The sequence below is a fragment of the Cotesia typhae genome, unplaced genomic scaffold, assembly GCF_013202065.1.
Source record: "Cotesia typhae breed Kobodo isofemale line unplaced genomic scaffold, CoteBio_Ctyphae scaffold_13, whole genome shotgun sequence".
Lineage (NCBI taxonomy): Eukaryota > Metazoa > Arthropoda > Insecta > Hymenoptera > Braconidae > Cotesia > Cotesia typhae.
Window position 1 is genome coordinate 833,064 of NW_027423774.1, and position 16,895 is coordinate 849,958.

General features: G+C 28.3%; 1 protein-coding gene across 2 annotated transcripts; it reads left to right on the forward strand.

Moving 5' to 3' along the window:
* Nucleotides 1-7,139: 7,139 nt before the first annotated feature.
* On the forward strand, nt 7,140-16,621 carry LOC141533998 (uncharacterized). Of its 2 annotated transcripts, none has more exons than XM_074253126.1 (8): nt 7,140-7,513; nt 11,243-11,587; nt 11,676-11,868; nt 13,182-13,486; nt 13,574-13,877; nt 13,972-14,486; nt 14,731-15,334; nt 15,865-16,621. In XM_074253126.1, exons 1-8 carry the CDS (start codon nt 7,491-7,493, stop codon nt 16,237-16,239), a joined length of 2,664 nt encoding a protein of 887 aa, XP_074109227.1. In that variant the 5' UTR covers nt 7,140-7,490; the 3' UTR covers nt 16,240-16,621. The 2 variants fall into 2 exon arrangements, with proteins under 2 accessions (XP_074109227.1, XP_074109228.1); XM_074253127.1 differs by having other exon boundaries at nt 14,734-15,334.
* The last annotated feature ends 274 nt before the right edge of the window (nt 16,622-16,895 follow it).

Consider the following 16,895-nt stretch of genomic DNA (forward strand, 5'->3'; position numbering starts at 1 on the left):
ATTAAAAGAATTTATCCTTTTCCTTATCAAAAATTAAAGAAAAGTTTGTGAATCAATAACAATAATACAGCGGCTAAATTCCACCCTTATGCACTCTTGCCGTTCAGTTATCTGTGTATATTTATAAATCATCTTAACAACTGTTGCAATAAATTATTTTAAGACAGGTATTTGAAAGTGTTATTATAAACTTTAAAATAAAAATTTTTTGTGGCCGTATCTTTATAGGCCTTTGTTCACGTATTAGATATAGAGTAAAAGGTCAAAATAAGAGGTCATTAATTTAAGGAGTGATATCCATATCCTATGGGTGTGTACAGAATTGACAGAACCTGCGGAGCTTTAAATAGAATGTCGATTCAAATAAAATACAAATGTAATACAAAAATAGGCAGTTTGTCGAGGTGAACGCGTTGATTTTAAAAAATGTTAGTTGAGAAAAAATTTAAAGAATTCGGAAGGTTGGGTTGAAGGAGAATATCGCTGAATTTGAAAAGAAAAATAATTAAACCCAACCAACCTTGAAGGAAGAACAAGAACCATTGCATTCATAAAAGTTATTATCGTTAAAATGTAACTTGAAAAAACTCGAGGACGTTGTTTGAAAACGTTATATAATTATGCCGATAAAATGATAGCTTACAGTTTAAATATTAATGTATTTTTTTTTTTAATAATATATTGTGATTGTCTACACTTTCATCAATTATAAATTCGTGCAGGTGCATATTGTTTATAGCTTTTAGAATTTGTGGATTAATAATAGAAGAATGAACCAAAACTGTAGTAAAAAAATACTTTAATTCATCAGACTCTTGAACATATTGAAAATGTCACAAACGGTAAGGTCAATAATGATTATGTGCAAGTATTTAGAATAGTAAATATCAAAAGTAAATTGCATAATCAACGGCGCTAATTTCAAGACGACGAATACCGCTGATACAAAAGTCGCTGGTGAGTGAATCGACGAGAAACGTCGCATAAGTTTCTCTGACCTTTTATTAATGTCAGTAGGTATGGAACATTCTCGTTCAATATTCAATTGCAGTTTTGTTTAGACCTTAAGTTTTTTTTTATTTCAACAGGAAAAAGAAATAATCAAACTTATTCAATACTATTGTATTTAAAAATCAAAAGAGCTATTTACAAATATTTAATTTTCAAGGTTGGGCTTAAACGAATCTGATTTTTAAATTAACATTATTTTTTATTAAACCATTTAGTTTTTGGTAAAACCAAAAATGATTAAATATATTTGAATTATTATTGATTTTTAAGCTAAAAAAATTGGTCGCAAAAAATAATCATAGCGAAGATGATTTACAAAAGTAAATCAAAATTCCAATTTTAAAAAATTTTTCACGAAAATTAAATTTTGTCACATCCAAATATTCACAGATGCGAGATATTAAATTTTTATGGTTTTAAATTTGTCAATAATCGAATTAAAATCAATATCCTAATTTTTTTGGTCACACTATTTACTCAACAGTATATTCAAAATTTAAAAGAAGTCCGTTCTGTTATTGTAAATATTATTCAAGAATGTACCTGTACTTCGTGAAGAGAAGTTGCAAAAAAGAAAGACGGAAATAATTATTGAAAACATGTTTGAGTTCTAGATAATGATATTATTTCATTTGATGTGTTACTCACTAATACAAGCCAAACTCATGTACTCGGTTGTTTTTTGTAAATGTTCATATGATGTCCTTAATTGTTAAATTACCGTTTCACAACTCTTATGTCCTTCATTGCTCATGCTCACACTTTACAAAACTAAATTACAAGTATAATTATTTTATAAAAGATATCTCGTAGCAAAACGCGACATCGGAGCTAAATGTGACCCAAGATCCAAAAATAATCACAGCAAGGAAATAAATATTTTTTATTTTTTTTATGTCGAAGTTTCCTAGTCTTACTTTTTCTATTTTCTACCAATAATCCTAATAAAAATTCAAAAAATTAAATTTTTAATAATTTGAAAAAATTTTCACTGTACTTAAATTAGATCTGAGTTAGAAAAACAAAAAAAAATTTATTTCTCTTACATAATGTTTTATTTAGTTCCAATATTTATTCACATTGTCCCGGATCCTCTTAAATAATATCAACACTTTATCAAACATAAAAAATTAAGTTTCATTTTCGTAGCGAAATAAATGTATTCATGAAAACTAATTCCGAAAAATGTGGCTATAAATAAAAATGTATAATACAATGCGGAGGTGCACAGGACTTTCTCCAGATCGTTGATCCTTATTTTGCTTTCCCTGATACATATGTATATCAGAAATGCCCATCCGACACACACGACCTAATAGCTATGCACTGAGATTGATATCAATTGCAGACACGTCTAGAAATAGTAAAAATCATAAATTTTTATATTGTTACAAAATAATATAATTTGTTGTATTAATATAATAACATAATTTATTATTGTTTGTATAACTTTCCTGTTACAAAACTTGTGTTTTTATTAGACAACATTTTTTTATGTAAAAAAAAAAATTAATTCCTTTCTATTAAGACTATTTATTGCCAAAAAAATTTAAAGAATGCCATAATATCAATTATATTTTTTAAACAAGTTTCAATTAAACATGATGTTGAGAATGCTTGTAATGTTAAGGTCGCTATCTCCGTCGCCAGAAGGAGTAGGTCAAATTTGTTCATTTTTCTCTACTTAGGACCGAAATTAACAAAATTCATGTTTGTATATTATAATTAGTAACAGTTTTTTTTTCTTTTTTTTTTTTTTTTATTTTTACTGATCCAATCTTAATAATAATAATAATAAATGCAATTAATGTAAATGTATATCTACTACAATAATTTACTCGTAACACAAGCAGATGAAGAAATTTGAATAAATTATTTCGTAAATGTTTTATTAAAGTGACATTTCAATTATAGTGAAATTGATATTTAAAATATTTCGTCCACATTTTTTATGGATCATATCATCGATAAATATTCAGTGATACGTTTCATAGAGTATTAATATACGAGGATGTAATGTGATAGATATGTATCTTCTATTATATCTCACAATATTCACCAATATGAATTATATAGAAGGTCTTGAATTAAAATACATATATGCATATATATATTCCGGAGAAAGCGATCGATGGATAGAAAAATGAGAAATAAAAAGTAAAAAAAAAAAAAAGATGAAAACAAATGTGTACGTGTTAAGTGATACCAGCAGGGACGTTTGATTGGACAGTCGTGAGCAAGTTTCTTTCTCTCATTTTGGTTCGCTCAGTGTTTTTTAATTCCATTCAGGACCATACCAATAAGTATTTTATTGTGACACTTTTACTCTTATTGATATTAATATAAATAATTTTTTGATTGGGATTAAATTTCACTAAATTGTTTGACTTAATTTTATCGACATCGAATTATTTATTGCTCTCGTCTATTGGTTAATTGACGGTTATATTTAACTCACACCCTATTATTAAACTTCTCTTCAAGATTAAAATTTTAAGATCCATGAAGTCTGTTGATAGTACAGTACACAAAATCCATTATAATTAAAACCCATTAATGATCTTTATTTATTTCTAGGTAAGGGTAAAAAAAAATCTTAACAATACACTTACCAAAGGTCTCATTATTATTTTTCATACTAGATAATACTCATCATTCGTAATATTACTTTTATTTAAGATAAACAATTTTATTGATTGTGACCCGATATTGGAAATGGTTCGAGTACGTGCTCAGTGTTCTTGAAATTACAGAAAATAGTAAGCATGCACAATAAAAGAATTAAATTCAAATTATTAACATTCTAAGTGCGATTTTGTGTTCTCCGGCGAAAGTGTAATTACGGTTTTATATCTGGAAGAATTTTCGGGGTTTGAATTTTAATATTTTTGTGTTTGAATAATGCTTACAATTTCACGAAATGATTTATTTGAATTACTTACTTCACAAAAATCGATTTCATCCGTGATAACTGACTTGAAGCAGCGTAGTATTTTTCTTTCGATCTAAAGAATGTTACTGATAATTATTCATCTGTAATAATCATCATGCAATAATCGTTATTATCAGTATTTGCATTTAAATCGGTGTATTTCATTTAATACCATGAGTATCAACGGATGTCTACATTTACCGATCTCTGGATGTGATTGCCGGTTTTTGAATAACCTAAATACTCAAAGCATTATCTACTTTCTATACGTTGAAGGCTAACGCCTATTTTCAGTAATATAAAAAAATCTACAGTCCACACGCAGAAAACATAATTGGCTACAAGCATTGAATAGTCAGCGATTCAATTGAGCTAATTCTAGTAATTGATATGAGACGATCATCAGAGTTAGAATACGAACAAACTATTGAAATTATTAATCGAAAAGATCATATCAAAGATTACATAATCGAGGTGACCTGTAAAATTTCTTTCAATATTACGGTAGAACAGTTTGATAGGTGTATAAATTCTCCTACCTATAAACAGAAAACAAAAATAACCGATACGTAGATCAAAATATCCTGTTTTACTCTATGATATGCTTATATTTTTTGTACTATGACAGTTTCAATAGATTAACTTATATAATTGATTGGTATACTGGAAGTGCGATACTTAATCATTGGAACTTAAGCCGTATCGATGCAAATCAATTTTGTTTCATTACGAAGTTTTTTTTTTAAAGGAAATTTGATTATCCTATAAAACTATCACAATTGTCTTAAAAAAATAAAGAGAAAAAAAGTGGAAAATCCATTGAAAAAAAAAAAATGAAAATTTTAGAGTATAGAGGAGGAAAGGGGGCAAAATGGGTACCCCAAAATTTTCACAAAAAAAATTTTTTCTCATTTAAAAGCTCTCACAAAATTCAGAAATACTGTTTCACGCCATTTTTTGTAATTGAAGAGGGAAAAAAAATTTTTTTTTCTTATGTATTTCTCAAGTAATAACACTATAAGCTTAATTAAAAGCTTTATATTTTTCAATTTAATTATTTACTTACGATTATTCTCTTACTACAAAAGAACACGCTTGAGTTTATATGAAGACGTTACTTTTGATTAAGGTCGGATATAGGAACAAATTTAAGGTAATGTAATGAAATATTTTTTTTTAATCCAGTGAAAGTAAATACAAAGTTATGAATATAGAAATGAGAAAACTGTATATGATATATGCGAGAAGAAATTAGATGCATATGTGAAACGGTGAAGCTTAAAAAAACTTGAAGAGAAAATTTTCTCCTTTGACTTGGAGATAAATTTGCAATTGAGTAACTTATTACAGCCTTAAAAATATTTTATCGATAGAACACTGAAATTTTTAAAAATAAAATACTTGAATAATTCACATAATAGGTCAGAATAAATGTACAATTAAAAACTCATAAAATGATGAAAAATTTATATAATGATGTAGGAGTCGTAAATATGTATTGAATATTTATTAAAATTTAAAAAGTAAACTGAAAAGCGTAATATAATGATTTATCAAAATTAGTAATATATTTTTAAAAAGTACATAAGATGTTTATATAGTATATTAGATTAGAATAATCATTATTTTGTCAACAGATATCCATATTTAGCTTTCAAAGCAACATAAAACTTTTCTGCTGCAACGGATATGTTATAACACTCCTTGAATATTAATATGTTTAAGAAATTATTTATTCTGTATGATTGCAAGCGCAATAAAAATTGTAAGTTGTACAATAATAAACTCTTCTCCAAAATCTACGCCTGATGATATTATCAAGCTGTGAGTGGGAAATGATTTTTCGATTAGATGCCAATGAAATATTAGTTGAGAATTGTTTTATCTTTTTATACTTTTCAATATAAACTTGACTAAGTAGTTTTCTCTCTAAGCATTATAAGAATTTTATTAATAGCATAATTATTATTTTTTTATCGCTGAGTAAATATATTACAACAACAATAGATCTTTCACATGAAATTCTGTTAAAAAATGACTTGTCACTTTTCTTAGGAGTTAACAAAAATTTTAATTTTGTTTTGATTGTTTTTCTTTTTATTTACAATATCGAAACTGGAATTTTATAAAATTTATATGACTTTAGTTTTACACTTTAGAAGACCGGCGAAAACCTTGCAAGGTCAGGTACCGATAAACTGGTTTTTATATCACTGATTCTGAAAAACAAAACTGGTTTTCATTAAAGTACTAAAATAATTTGATTGTTCAATTTAGTGACTCCGCATTTTTTGTTATTATTAGATATATAGATTACAGTTGACAGAAATAGGATAACTCTTCTTGAAATTTCTGTTTGTGAAAACGGTCTCTTGCAATCTTCGAAATAATAATTATTAGTTATTATTAATTATTAGACATCCCCATTAATTATTATTATAATTATTAGACATCCTCGTAGAAATAATCAAAATTGTCTTCATCATATTTGCACTGGAAGTTTAAAGTTTCTGTCCTGTTTTGCGGGAAAAGTGTGCGACCTTTTTACCTCATGAAAAAATATATGCAAAATTAATTTTTTGACATGTTTTAGTACCCGGAAGAAAAATTCTGAAAAAGTCTGAAATTGAATTGATATTACATTCATTAATATCAAAGTGAACTAAAGTTAGATAAAGCTGAAGCATTGAATTAAAAGGACGGATAAACAAGATCCTGAAGCTATTTCTTACAATGTACTTCACAACTCACTCCCAACCATTTCTCATACATTTCAGCATCAACTTCTTGACTCGACGACCCTCAGATTAATGAATTGTTATTGAAGATTTATTAGTTTATTTTATCAGCAGAGGGTCATTGCAACAAGTTATTACAAAAAGTCCTTTCAAATGAATAGCATTTGCTATTACAGGAACGATTGGAGTGTAGTAATGAAGGAGGAGATTTTGGAGCAAAGATAAATTTTTTAAATCAATGATACCCACAGTTATATTATGTGTTTTGAATTATTAACTTAATAATGATTTAAAAGTAATCAGAATATAATATGTCTGATCTCACATAATAGTCGAATGGCTGCAACACATTTCACATGTTGGTGGGGTACTTTCTCAGTAGCAATGGTGGGTGGTGTATAAGTAGAGGTCTACCTTCGTCGACATTCTCATACCCTCACCACGTCCTTCGTCTGCCTCTTACTTTTACTTTTTTATAAACTTATTTGTCTGGTCGGCTGAATTGTGTCGTGTTTTTAAAATTTGTGTACCCGGGACACACATTTACTTTTATTTCACTTTCTCAGGGAGCTTATACCAAAGAGCTCTGCTCTTATGGTGTCAAGACCATCATTTCTGTGGATAATTATTTAAATTAAAATTTGTGTTAGTGCTGAATGATAAAAAAAATTAAAAAAACAATTAATCGTGCTTCTGAGATGAATCTTTCGAGGAATTTTTAAACATTAATCTATAAAATAATTGTAGACAAATAAATAGGATATTATACAGCTGAAAGTTTAAGCAAAAAATCAGTGTGCAGTGCCGATATGTTGCTGAAGAGTGCGTTTCTGTGAGTACATATTCAAAAAAAAAAGAAAAGTTTAAAAATTTCTTTAAAAAAAAAATTTTTTTTAATAATATCAGTGTAGAAAAAAAAAAAAATAAAAATAATTTAACAGATTTGCAAAATGGTTTTGTAAATTTCCGTGCATGTTTTTTTTTTTTTTTTTTTTTTCATATTTTTTTGTATTACACATCGGAGAGTTACCTTTCTCCTTAGCTCTAATCATCTTCTCTTAATCGGCATTACCGCTCCCTAATACCACTCCTCTCTAGCACCTGGAGCGGCAACTTGAGCCACTTACGTATCACCCATGTGGTACTTGGTACTTTCGCCAGCAGCGCAAATACAATCTGGGAATTTCACATTCAGACTTATTGCACCAGATACCAAGATTATTTAAAATTTTTATGTGGCAAACATAAAAATCATTGATTAAAAAAATAATAAAATATTCATTAATCATTAAACTCTTTTTTGGTGAAACTCGGGGCTTTTTATAATTTATTAGCACGTTGATTATTCAAGCGTGAATGTACCGCTACTGTGTTACGAATCCAAGGTCAAATGAATTGCTAATAATCAATCGCTGATTTTATCTACACTCATTTAGCAAACGATTTATAAATATCAAAAACTTGGACAAAATTACAGATTATTAAGTTATAATTTATACGCACACGGTAGAAATCTTATTAATTTTTCATCTTCAATTAATTAACATTAAAAATATTATAAATATCGGATTTAAACGATTATCTAACGTTTTCTCCTTTCTCTTTGAATTTCACTGACGTCATTCACTCATCGGTATCGGCTATATATCCTTCTGATTGATCAATTCCTTTCATTCGGATCCGATTAACTGATACAACGATTCATATATTAATAATTATTTCATATTTTTATGTCTGAGTTATATCATTTGGGACTTTCTTATAATCTTAACCATCGATGTTTATGGTTAAGGAATTCATTGACCGTAAAAGCTAAGTTGTCTAGAGTTGAGCTATTGTATTCACATTTAAAGGGATTATTGTTTTATTACAGTCATTTTATTTACGATTACATATTTTGCGGACAGTAAAAATTCATAATGAATTTTCTTCAAGATTTTTTTCGATGAATATTCATCTCAGAGACGATTATAGGTTGCATGAATTTATGATTAACTTTTTGTCAGTAAAGTGAAATTTACATAATAAAGAATGTTATTTCTGTAGTATTCGTATAAGAAAAGTCAATGACTCCTTCAGTAAATTTGTTTTAATTATATCATCTAAATATTCGTACAGAATTTTTATTATGTTAATGCACGTATATACATAAAGTCAAACAATTTTCGTTGTTTTTAATAATTATAATTGTAATTGTTGTTTATATCTATCTTTTTATGAATAATGAAAGCTCTCAGCTTTTTTTGAATACCATAGGCAATAATTTTTTTATTCTTACTACACTGAAAAAATTTTAACCTGAATAAAAAAAAAAAATTTTTGAACCAAAAAAATAATTTTGAAGAGTTTTGTAATAATCTCCACATTCTTTAACTGTCACGTGGTCAATCAGGATGACAGCCATCAAAGGACAAAAATTATACTTTTATTCTTAAATTTTTATTACTTACAATAATAGTACGATTAACGCAACATTCAGAGCTTTATTTATTGTAGTACTTTCCTTATTCAAAGATAATTACACTTATGAACATTCAAAGAAATTAACTACGATAACTAGTGCGTAGAAAGATAAATAGTTATTATTTTCATATCTGTTCATTTATCAGCAATAAACATTATTTCGAAATTATTGTTGCATTTTTAATACTAGTGTCTATAAATATCAAATTAATACTTCCTAATTGTTATAACAAAAATTTAGAAAATACAATTAAATTAGCCCGATATAAGTCTATAAATCATTTTGTTCAATTATAAAAATAATGGAAAATTAAAATAGTTTCAATGTGTATTTTTTTTTTTTTATGAGCCATAAAATTGTAATTTATTAATAAAAATTATAAATTCGTTTCATTTTCTACGATTCGTGAGTTACCGCAATATCATGCGCGTGAAGAACTGTATACCGATTAATTATTTGTAATGATTATACGTTTTTTTTTTTTCGTAGAGAATTCTAATTTCAACTTTGAATGTAGGTTTTTCCATAAACAGCCCTGGTGGTGGGATTCAAGTAAATGTCTGCTAAATTCTCAAATATTTTTATTAAAGTATTTTTTATTCTCTATCCTATAATATAAAATTATATCCTAGTTTTATTTAAAATCACTGTTAACCGTCAGGGTCATTGTCGGCTATGGCGAATATGGGACGTGGAGAGTTGGAGACAGGAGATTTTTGTGGTCGTTGGTTAGCAGACCCTCAGAGATTTAAAAACCAAGGTTATAAAATCCTGTGGAATGATATAGAGTTTCATGAAATTATTATTTTGATAATTTTTAAAAAATTCATGTATAATAATAATTTGATCGAAAAAAAAAAAAAAAAAAATAAAGTTAATTCCAGTCCACCTACTTTTATGAATTTTTACCAACTAAAAATATCATTGAATAATTTAACACGTTATCTGAAAAATCAGATAGAAATCGAAAGTTTTTAAGTTTTAATTTCAATTCACCAGCTTTCGAAATGTCAACAATTTGATTTAAAATGTAAAATCTTTGCATTATTATTTTCTCACCTCAACTTTTTGTTGACAATTAACTTTCTATATATTTTTGACAAGAATTAGCTAACAGTTATTGAGAAATAAATATTACGGTTATTATCGAGGTTTGAGAAATTTTGATTATAAAAAAATTTACGGTAAAAAATTTTGTGTAAAATCAATACAATTTTACTAGGTAAAAAATGTTGGTCTTTTGGTTTTTATCAAGAATTCTTTTCGTAACTTTCTGCCTGAATACAATAAATTAATCGTAAATTCGTAAATTAATCGTAAATAATTATAATTATTATTGAATTTCAGAAGATTTTTCTTAATTACAGTGCCTTATAGCAGTCGCACAAGCGTAACATCTTCTCGAAAAATCCCACAATCATTAATGATTTTTTTTACACGGCTAGTTAATGTTATTAATTACTTTGCAGTAAATAATAATAAACAATTAAATTATAATCTCGGGATATTATTTTATTAAAAAACTTTTCGTGATTACTCTGCTTATATTAACGTTTTATAAATATTTTATAAAGATACTGAGCATTGCTTCCGTTTGCTAGAAAACACCGATTAACATAATAGATAATAGACTGTGAGCATCGCTGAGTTTCACTCGACAACTGTACAGTAGAAATTGAAAGACCGATAGTTAGAAAATAAGACTTCGATGTTGTAAATAATTTCATGTATCTCATTCGTTTTTTATTTTAACAATTGAATTATTTCTCATCTTTTGTCTTTATAATTGCTTGAAATGTTAATTATATAATATCGTAAATTAATTTTAATCAGTTATAATAAGTTTAAAGCTATTAATGCGAGATTGAAAAGATAAAATCAATAATTTATTAGAAATTCACTCAGACTAATATAATAAAATGACTTAACTTTAACGATAAGTTATTTGGTTTAGAGAATTACGGTCATTTGAAAATTTCTTTTCTCGTAATCAGAATTTCACTCCACTGACTTGCGTGTTAACAATATAAATTTCCATTATTGTTCTCGTATTTTCGTTAAATTCTTAATAATAATGACTACAATGTTTTACTTTAGGATATGCTGCGCCATTGCCGCTGTATTGGGCAGTAAAAATGTCAATTTGGAAAATGGAAATCATGAAAAACACTCCAGAGTCAATGATTTTGCTCAAAAAATTCAGAAAACAGGATCCAAAATTCAGGAAATTGGGGTTGTAAATCAGGACTTGGATCCTAATCGCTCCTTTAGCGATGATAATGACAACGAACAGTTCAATTTGAGTCTAAAAAGACAAGCACGAGTGGAGTTGGAAAACTTTAGTAATACTGGAGTGATTCAAGAGGATGCGAAAAAGAAAATTGATACTTTCAAAAATGAAAATGAAAAAACGGATATTAATATCGAAGGAGTTCAAGTAAGGTGAGTATATAATTTTATTTAAAAAAAAAAAAAAAAAAAAAAAAAATTAATTGATTGAACGATGACAAAAAATAAAAAAATTTATCAGCTCCGAATATCCAACAACAATGAGGCCAATTTTAACTACCGAACGTTCGTATTCCCAGTCTTCGTATGATTTCATTCCAGTTAACTTAATTCCGAAAAATTACAAGGAATCATGGTCTCCATACTTAAATCGCAACTTTGATTACCTCAGTGACGTTAGTTTAGTCCCAGCTGGTTCGAATTCTCGAATTCAGGTAAAGTAATTTAAAATTTGAATTTATTTTTGAAATTTATTGTAACTTAACGAATGAACAAGACCAACTAAAAATATTTAATTATTTTCATGAAATAATAAAAAAAGGGAGTACAAATAAATGAAGCTAAATTAATAAATATATTGTATGCAAAAAAATTCAAAATTTTTTTTCTTAACGCACGAATGATCTCACTCACGCACAACCCAGCTTACAATATGGCATTGCAAATTTATAACTGCACTCTGTAGAAGGTTAAAATCTCCTTTTTCTCAATAACTTTTACTTTACAACTTACAACTATTAATAGATAAAAATTATAGCATACTCAATCTGCCATTTGAATTCTAATTGCGTTGAACTTATCATCCATTTGAACTTCAAAGAATATTTTACCTTGACTTTTTTCTCCTGTTTTTCCTTTGTAGAACGGAAAAGTTTATTTAATATTTATCATGACTCATGGCTATCTCCGAGTTAATGTTTTTGAGTTTATTTTCCTAAGAATTAAATTGTGAAAATTTTTTGAAGAATAATTTTAAGTGTAAGAAAATAATTCATTAAATTATTTTATTTACTAAAATTAAATTCAACGCACGTATGTTAAAATGAAAATTTAAACAATTAAAATAATAAGTTCTCTTATTAGGTAAGATTATTATTTCAATTATATTACATTAAATGACATTTACTTTCTATGCGCTGTGAAAAAAGCGTAGCTAGAATTATTACAATTTAAAGTTGAACAGAGTTTATTTCACATACCAAATGTTAACTGGGAAGTACTGCACGGCTCATTAGAAATGCATTTTTATTCAGTTGATTTATTATATTAAGCTGATGACAAGTTTATGCATCACTTGTTAATAATTTAATGAAACATGTTTTCCACTGTGATAGACATGTTGTGGGAGTCTATTTATTAAATCACAATTTTTTTTTAGTTCAATTAAATACCCACGTGGAATATGAAATTGATTTTTTTTTATTAGCTACCAAATTATCAATGAAATTAAATTATTAATATTTTCTTGAAAATTGTTTAAATATTTTTGTATTTAAATCCTGAAACTAAAAATTGAGAATAAAAAATGAAACTGTTAGAAATTTTTTTATAATTTACTAGCAATAAAATTATTGTGAAAAAAATTTAATAAAAATATTTCACATGTGAAAATTAAAAAAAATAATTAGTGAAAATTTTTAAAAACCAAAAATTCATATTTTCGGGTCGGGGATCAAGAAAAAAAAATTTTCTTAAAATTTTCCACTGATTAAAAAAAATAAATATATTACTTTATCCTTATTTTTAGATAAAAAAAGGTCCCAATGGAAAAGATTACGAATATGAATACGTATATTATTATTATGACGAAGAAGATGAATCAAAAGTAAGCGCTTCAAACAATAAACAGGAAGGTATTAGAACAGCACCGCCATCAAGACGTGGAAGTAGTAGTAATAATAGAAGCAAATATAGTTCAGTTGAACGAACATCGACAGCAGAACCAGTTGGTAATGAGATCATTCCTAAAAATGGTAATCGAGGAAGAAATCTCGCAGAGAGTGAAGAAATCTCTGAAGAACGATTACCCACAAATACACGATTTCCCCCGAGGTAATGTAAATGATTTATGAAAATAATATACAAATCATCGCTTAATCTTGTTGACCATAAAAATATTTTAATCCATTTTGAACGTAGGTCTAGATCTAATCACAATACGGGAACAACAGAGACCACTCGCAGCCGCGGAAACCGTCCAAGACCAAACTTAGACCTTGTGGATTCAAGCAGCTTCAGAACTCATCAAGAAGGTCCAGAATTCCCTCAAACGTTACCGAAAGGGCCTGTAAGATTTTTGGGTGTTACTCCAAACGAAAATAACGAAGCCAAATATGCTCCGACGCGGGAAAATTCTCAAAAAGTTTATGAACCAGCTCCCGTCGTTGAATCCATCAATGACACGCCTTCATCTCACAGACGAAGGCCCGCCAGTGAACCAGCGGTAATTATCACTTTTTGATTCTCAAAATAAAAATAATAATTTTTTTTTTGAAAGCCTAATAATTTTTTAATCGCAATAAAATCTCAATTCATAGCCTGAAGCAGTATACAACAGTGAAAAACTCTCCCGACCACTTTCAAAAAGTATTGAAGAAAAATTAGAATCATCTTCTTTTCCGTCTCCCAAAGATGAGCGATACAGTTACATTAACGACCGATACAACTCGGAGCCACCATCAGAAATTACGACAACTGACGCTACAACAACAATATACCCAACTGCAATGGACAAAGTGGCCCTCGATCTGTATGCGTTCCTTCAACAAGGTCAAAGCAACGCGATCGATGCTGCTACGGAAGACGCTAGCGAAAGCACTACCGTCTTTGATGGAGAACTTACTACAGATGCACCTACCACCACGGAAAATGTTAATCCACCTACAACAACTGAAGTTGTAACTTCTACAACTACTGAAGCCACAACTACAACAACTACTACCACAACAGCCGCACCTACGACAGAAGCTACGACAACAACGACCCAAGCGCCAGCCGGAAAAGGAAAATTTAGAAGACCTGGCATTCTCGGCAGCACGGGGTCTAGAAATCGGTAATTATTTGAGTTTACTTTTGGAACTTAAATTAAGATCAAATTTTTTTTTTTAAATAATGACTAAAAATTTGAATTATAGTTTTAATTTATTAACTGAAGCATTAATTTTTTTTTCAATAAAAAAAGCTGAATACTTTCAACCAAAAGTAAAATTTTTAAGAAAATATTTTTTTTGAATCACGTAATTTTTTTGTTAGTGTATTTTTAGCAAAACTTATCTAATGAAAAATATTTTTGACAGAAGCAAGAGCAATGGAGTAAGTAGTACACCAGCAACTGAGCCTTCTCTTGCAGAAACAACCCAAAAAACTCGCGGCCGCTTTGGATCCGCAAATGGAAGCAGTAAAAGACCTAAATCAGGTTCTAAGCAACAAGAAGAGAAAATTCAAAAAGATACCATCAATGCTGTAAATTCTGAAAAGGCACCACCCGGTCGAAACAGATTCCGCAGCACCGTTTCCAAACCTACTGCCTCTACGACATCCAGCCCCGTAACCGCTTCGAGTTCGAGTGGTATTCCATCAGGCGTATCGCGTCCTTCCTTTAATAAAATAAACCTAAATCGTCGCCGTATTAGACCAACCACTCCAACGTCTACGACAAATGAAGAAACTAAGAACAACTCTGAATCTCCGGCTCCTGATGATACTCAAGAGTTAACCACACCTACAACGAAAGCGCCTTTGCGTCAAAAATTCCCAGGTCTTAATAACAGACCAGGAGGGAATGCTCCTAGAGTTAATCTTAGACGGCCTGGACGACCCACTACTACTACTACAACTGAAGAACCTAAGGCTATTGTTGAAGAACCTGCTGGCGAAGGAACTGAAGAAGAAACACAAGAGGTATTTTTTTGGACTAATTTTTCTTAGTTTTATTGAAGATTAAGTATTAATATAGTCACAAAAATTTAAGAACAGAATAAAATACCGTGTTTTATGAAACTTAGAGTGGTAAAAAAATTAATTTGATTGAAAAGAAGAAATTTTGAAGCACCATAGTAATTTTGGAAAATATTTTTATCTTGTAACAAACAGTAAAATTATTAAACCAGAATTTTTGGATAAATTTTACTTGACTCAAGAAAATTCGCTGTTTGATTCAAGGCAAAGTATTTCTTCAAAATAATTTTCTTCATTTAGGATTTTTTTTTATTAATTAAATTACAATTAAAAAGATATTTTTAAAAAATTGCACTCATAATTTTTCAAGTTTTTTACATGTGAAATTTTTTTTTTAATTGTTTAATTGAAATTATTTGAATAAAAAATTTCTAAAAATTTTGAAACGTTGGCTAACTTTATTTTTTGTATTTTTAGGGTTACATGTACTAAAGTTTATGGATAATATTAATAATAATAATAAATATTTGCAGACACCTGCAGAAACCAGTCCACTTGCTCGTCTCACCACAGCCAATCCATTAAACAAATTGCGTTCAAAAAATCGACTCCAAGTACAGCCAAAATCAACTACACGTGCTCCAATAAATTCACCGAGACGATCTCCCCTTCTTCCCCGTCGTAAAATAACAGAAGCGCCGATTGTTGAAACTAGCCAAGAAAACTTGATATCAACGAATAGCAGTGAACCGGCTATTGTTGATGCGGAAGTTACTGAACCGGTATTGATTGAAACTAGTACGGCGGCTAGCACAAAGCACGAAGAAACGAGAAGTTTTAATGGACTACTAGCACCACGACGTAGGTTAACACCTCGACGACCTGGCCAAATACTAAGTCGTGAATAAACAGCAAATTTTATTGCTTACGCAATAGATAATATTATTTTTACTGATAATTAGAATTAATAATTAATATCAGAGACAATAACTGCATAAAAAAAAAAAAAAAAAGATGAATGGAAAATTGCTTAAGCAGTAAGCTAGTCTTCATGTAAGTGCACTTCCGAGATATTTGAAAGTGCCATGTAGGGACATGACGTATGATAACATAAATAATCATAAATAATCAAGTGATTTAATCCAATAATAAATTCATTGAACAATATAAATATAAAATGAAGTAAAAGTTATCTATTTTAGTCATTTTCTCTGTAAAAACTAGAGAAAAATAAAAATACAAGTGGACTACTTTGTGTGATGAAAATAAAGATAAAATTATTCGTAATAATTATTAAATAATATTTTATTTAGTTTTGTAACTATATCTTTAATAATACTATATATCTTTAAGTGAAATTTTTAGCTTTTAATTTTTGTATCAATTAAAATTATAATTAGATGTAAATTAAATGTATATTTATGTACCGACTATCTAAAGCTCAGTTTATCTGTAAACATTTCTGTTTCTTATTATATAATTTATAACTTTCATTATTTTAGCTATTTTTTTTAAATCGTTGTATATTACTGACATCGATATTAAAATATACCACTTATATCAA

What these genes read in the sequence shown, in the direction of transcription:
- LOC141533998 (XM_074253126.1), top strand. Translation starts at nt 7,491, where the DNA reads ATGTTGCTGAAGAGTGCGTTTCT. An exon ending in AATACACGATTTCCCCCGAG is followed by an intron (nt 13,487 to 13,573) that starts GTAATGTAAATG and finishes TTTTGAACGTAG; the next exon opens with GTCTAGATCTAATCACAATA. An exon ending in CTGAAGAAGAAACACAAGAG is followed by an intron (nt 15,335 to 15,864) that starts GTATTTTTTTGG and finishes AAATATTTGCAG; the next exon opens with ACACCTGCAGAAACCAGTCC.